Genomic DNA, 6020 nt, shown 5'->3' on the forward strand with positions numbered 1-6020 from the left:
ATTATTCTGTCAAATGTAATGTTTTTATTGTTTTGAATTAACCATGTATTATTTTTGTAGTTTAGAGCAGGGGTTTTCAGACTTTTTAACTTGCGGACCCCTTTATATTTCAGGCTTTACCTTAGGGACCCCTTATAAACACTTATGAAATTTATACATAAATATTTGCTTAAAATAGCATTTTTACATTTATTTATTTAACAGTATTTAACAAATAGGTTTATTGTCAATTAAAAGATTTCGATTAAAAAAACATATATAAAATCAAATTGCCCATAAAAAGTATTTGCTGTCCACGGACCCCCTGTGGTCCGCGGACCACAGTTTGAAAACCCCTGGTTTAGAGATTTCAATGATGTAGTTGCTTAGTTGTGGAAGGATATTTATAGAGCTGAGGTGAGAAGCCAGATCTGGCCAGTTTCAACATGAAACAGGTCAAATATTTGGGCTAGATATTGTGCTGTTCATGTTCAAAGGACCAGGGAAGTGTTACCTTGCTTGGAAACTGGTGATGGTTGATGACAAGAAGGACATCCAGTCATAGAAAATCTACTTGTATGAGTTTTGTCTGAACCATTCAAGTATGGAAAAGGAGGCATTAAAATGATTAAGATTCACACACACACACACATACACACGCGTTCTTTTACTTGTTCAGTTATAGAATTGTGGCTCTGCTAAGGCACAAGATAAGTGAGATAGTAGTCATGGCTGATGCTGGTGTCATGTCAATGGTACCCGTGCTTGTGGCATGTAAAAAGCACCCACTACACTCTCGAAGTGGTTGGCATTAGGAAGAGCATCTAGCCAAAGAAACCTTGCCAAATCAGATCGGAACTTGGCACAGCTCCCCGACTTACCAGTTTTCAGTTAAACCATCCAACACATGCCAGCATGTAAAGCAGATATTAAATGAAGATGATGGTCAGTTAGGAAACAAACTTCTTACCACACAGCCATGCCTGCAAAGTTAACATAACCATTTAACCATGTCTGTTCCATACACTGTATACACACCATCAAACCTTCTCCTACAGATGCGCTTGGAGAGATACAAACTATAATAGTTATAGATTTCAAATTTTGGAACAAGGCCAGCAATTTCAGGGGAATGGGTCAGTTGATTACAATAATGATTTTTTTTTTGTTTTCACAAAGTGATGATGATTGTTATGAAGTGATGATTATTATGAAATATGGTGTTAATCATTGGGGAAAGTAGGAATCAAAGAATAGTATAACTAAAACAGAAAAGATTAAAAACTTGAATCCATTTCAACTCCTCTATTTTACATTCACTTTTTCATGCTTGCATGGGTCAGATGGAATTTGCTGAGGTCGATTTTCTACAGCCAAATGCCCTTCCTATTGCCAACACCTGTTTCCAAGCAAGGTAATATTTCCTCATAACCAGACAAGTTTTCATGGACAACACTTGCTTGATGATGGCACTTGTTTAAAACTATCATGTAAAGTCAAGGCAAGGAGACTTATGGGGATAATAATAATAATGGAACAACCCTCCCACGTGACGAGTGGTATGTGCTAGTCATTACAAATAATACTATGATATCAAGAACTCAGTGTAGTCAGTCATACATAGTCATGCCTTGTCTAACTAACTATACTGCTATGCCAAAGTAGACATAACAGTCTGATGTTAGATTACAACAGAAACAATAACACATACATGGGCTTGTTTCAGATTCTCCGTCAACCAATTTCACTCACTGGATGACACACAACCAAGGTGCCATGCAGTGAGACTGAACTTGAAACCATGTGGTTGAGAAGCAAACTTCTTAAGCACACAGTCACACATTTGCTAAATTATAAATAATGAATATATTGACATGGAAAAGTTAATTATGCAAACCTGTGTAGCAATCCCTTGGATCCAGACAACTGTGAACTGCTGTCTCTGTCCACAACATTCAATCAACCAAACTTTGCTACGTCCACTAGAAGATTCAGCAACTGTAGAGCAATTCTTCAGTTGAGAAATAAATAACTTCCAAGAAGGTAATGCTGAGATTTTTGCCATATCATATAAAACACACCAACTGTAAAATGAAAGACAAAAAAAATTATGAAGGTTGAAGTGAATGATAAAGGCAGAAAAACTTGCTATAAAACTTCAAGAATATCAGAATAATTTGTCTTAATGTAAGTGTATGTGTATATATATATATATAACCCATGCTAGCATGGAAAGCGGACGTTAAACGACGACGACGACATGTGCAAAGGTCGGCTGAAAAGTTCATAGGCTGACCAAGATACTCTTATGGAAAGTAACCAAATAAGATCTCTTTTTCAACAGACCCCCCTGCAGTCCATACACTTCTTCCATCATTGTTGCAGCACTTGGATCCTATTGATGAAGATTTCATTCTGTTGGTTGCAAAAAGTCATCAACAGTAGATATGACATCCTCATCACTATGATACTGGTTCTTGGCCAAGTGTTTTTTCATGTTGGGGAAAAGATGGTAATCAGATAGGGCCATATCAAGAGATTAGGGATGGTAATCAACCAGCCACGCACAACAATCACTGAAAGCAAGAACTTGTGCTGGAGCACTGTCCTGATAAAATAAGACCGTTTTTGTCCATTTTCCTTGGCATTTGGTCAAGATAGCCTTTTGTAACAAGCCATCACCTTCTCTGCAGATGAAACAATGTTGGGCTTCTATGGAGAAGGTGGGGTGGGGTGTTTCTACTGCATGGATTGTCTAACTCAAAAGTGATGAACCCAACACTCAACCTGGGTTAAGAAAATGTTCAATGCACACCACCCAAAGGATTATTATAATTAATTACAAATTTTTGAAATTAATAACAATCCTTTCTACTATAGGCACGAGACCTGAAATTTTCAGGGAGGGGCTAGTTGATGACATCAACTTCAGTGTTTCACTGGTGCTTAATTTATTGACCCTGAATGGATGAAAGGTAACGTTGACCAGGACAGAATTTGAACAGATGGACGAAATGCTGGTAAGAATTTTGCCTGACATGCTAATGATTCTGCCAGCTTGCCACCTTAATAATAATAATAATAATCTGATGAAAAAGTGACACACCCGAAAACATTTGAGAAAGACAATAGAGAACAAAGATTGAACTGGAAAGTGAAAGCAATGCATGGGCAATCCCATGGAGAAATGGAAAAGACAAACATGACCAATGCCTGGAGGTGGCTAAGGAAAAGTGATCTAAAAACTATAATTATATACTATAATTATAAAACTATAATTATAAACTATAAGTTCCAGATAGATAAGAGTAGTGCATTGCCTTTTTGTAGGATGTGCAGCATCAAAAATAAAAGTCTCAGATTGTGAGTGTAACAAATTGGTTCAAAAAGAATACAAAATAAGGGCTGATAATGTAGCTAAGTATGTGAAATAAGTGAAATAATTTTCACTAATTAAAGAACAAGGGCAGAAATTTTTGACAAGAGAGGGCCAATCGATACCTCCACCCCAGTACTTCACTGGTACTTTATCAACCTCGAAGGAATGAAAGCTAAGTTAAACTTTGTGGGATATGATTTTATAGAATGTAAAGAGATGGAATACTACAAGGCATTTTGAATAAAACATATTTGGCCATGGGGAAATATTACCTTGCTTTGAAACAGGTAAGGATTAGCTACAGGAAGAATATCTGGAAATAGAAAATCTACTTCAAAGAATTCCATCCAACTTATGCAAGCATGCAAAAGTGGACATAAAAATAGGGATGATAATGACTTTTGTATGTGTGTAAATTGTTGAGGTAACTTTCTTTCAAAATAAACACACAATCATCTTCATACCAAACTATTTCCAAAACATTCATTTTTCTCTGTGGACTTCTTGTACATTTAACTAGTTGACAGTCCTACCACTACTTTGTAAGTACAAAGTTTGATTTCCTGATGAGTTCATAAGACTGAAACATTAGTCATTTCCACTATTTGTTAAAATAATTCTAAAAATATTAGTTACCAACCAATGTTTTTTTTTCCTCATCAGTTATTTGTAGTTAATGTTTGTTGTATTATATATACAATACTGATTGTGGTTTTTCTTCATGTGAATATCTTTGGTTTTTTTTTTAAACAACCAATTGTCCCGGGGTTTGTATCTTGACAGAGATTTCTTAGTTATTCTGAAGGCCAAACTACTAATGACAGTGCCTGGATTACTTTTGCATCAGTTGTAGGCAAGCACTTTTCAGATTAAAAAATATATTTTTCCAAATAATTAATCCCAAACATTGAAAGAGTAGAAGTACAATGTTGAGCTAGTTATCTCTATATTATCAGTATGAAACAAACAAATATCTTTTTTTTTTTAAGTATGTGGTAGGATTTGATACAATATTCAAAACCAGATCACAATAGATGAGACAATTTTAATACAACTTTGCACAGACTAATATTAAATAGAATGATCAATGGATGCAAAATAGTGAAACTTATCTTTATTCTCATTAAACATTTATAGCAATGAAACAGCAAAACAATACCCAGTTTGTTTGTTAGTTTAAATGGTGAATGTTGACGATGTTGGAGTTGGCATAAAATAAACATTAAAAACATAAAAACCAAATGTATATTCAATAGATATTATCATTAGGGTGATGCTGATGATGATGATAGCATCTCAGTTTCAAAACAGCTTCCTGTCTAACCAGCATCTCTGCTTATCAAAAGCTGAACTAGCAAATGATAGATAAAGAAGAGTGCAAACAGAACAGCTAATAATGTGAGTGAGTGAAAGTGTGTGTGTGTGTGTGTGTGTGTGTGTATACACATATGAAGATAGTGTAAGAGTGGCTATCTCAGTTGAGTAAAATGATACATTTGCAATGAAGCGGGGAGAGAGTGAGGTGAAGCAATTATCAGTTTATGATGTATTAGAGCCAGTATGAAAAGGGTTGGAAATTTGACATTAAAAAAAAAAAAAAAGAAAAAAAAGAGGGACATGTCATTATGTTTTTGGCTCTGAAAGATTATTTTGTTTGAGCACATAGCACAGATAGATTTAAAAGTATAATGGTAGACCTTAACTGTGTGTGTGTGTGCGCGTGCAAAGTATACATTCGAGCATGCATTACTTTAGTTTGCAGATATAGAAGAGTTATGTATTTTTATCTTGCACGTGTACTTCCCCACACACTGCATTTTGGACATGTGCTCCTCCCACACACACACACCACTAAAAACCACATGCCTTAGATCAAACAGTAACTACACACACACACACACACACACACACACAATAGTAATATGAGTGAACTCTACAATCTGACTGATCAACTTGAACAATCTAGCAGCACTGCATCACTAAAAATTAGTGATATCAGTTTAACGTCCACTTTTCCATGCTTGCTTGGGTTGGACAGAACTTACTGAGCCGGATTTTCTACAGCTGGATGTCCTTTCTGTCACCAACCCTCACTTGTTTCCAAGTAAGATAATATTCCCCACGACGAAGCAGGTTTTCATGAAATATTGGAAACAAAGGACACTGCTTGCACAACAGTGAAATTTGTTTACAACTATCAAATTCAAGGCAAGAAGATGAGAATACACAAACATGCGCACACACACATCTTTACTTGCTTCAGTCATTAGACTGCAGCCATGTTGGGACACCACCTTGAATTTTCAGTCACATCAATCAACCTCAGGACTTATTTAAAGCTTGGTATTTATTCTATCCATCCCTTTTGTCAAACCACTAAGTTACAGGGACACGAACACACCAGCACTGGTTATTAAGCAGTGATGGGGACAAACACACATGGTGTGTGTGTATCTACATGACAGGCTTCTTTCAGTTTCCATCTATCAAATCCACTAAAACAGAAGACACTTGTCTAAGCTGCCATGTAATGGGACTGAATTTAGGACCATGTGGCTGGGAAGCCAGCATCTGGCCACACAGGCATGCCTCTATATATATATCATCATCATTTAATGTCTGCCTTCCATGCTAGCATGGGTGGGACTATATATATATATAT

At 36.0% G+C, this 6020-nt stretch overlaps 1 protein-coding gene across 1 annotated transcript in view; it reads right to left on the reverse strand.

The window, feature by feature from the left end:
- The window catches only part of LOC106877891 (recQ-mediated genome instability protein 2), a 36353-nt gene that overhangs the window by 6774 nt on the left and 23559 nt on the right, over window positions 1-6020 (reverse strand). Inside the window, exon 2 of the mRNA XM_052970154.1 lies at window positions 1877-2063. Within this exon, the coding sequence (XP_052826114.1) occupies window positions 1877-2044 (168 nt within the window). The 5' untranslated portion in view covers window positions 2045-2063. The remainder of the gene's footprint in view (window positions 1-1876; window positions 2064-6020) is intronic.

Source organism: Octopus bimaculoides, chromosome 8 (genome assembly GCF_001194135.2).
Source record: "Octopus bimaculoides isolate UCB-OBI-ISO-001 chromosome 8, ASM119413v2, whole genome shotgun sequence".
Lineage (NCBI taxonomy): Eukaryota > Metazoa > Mollusca > Cephalopoda > Octopoda > Octopodidae > Octopus > Octopus bimaculoides.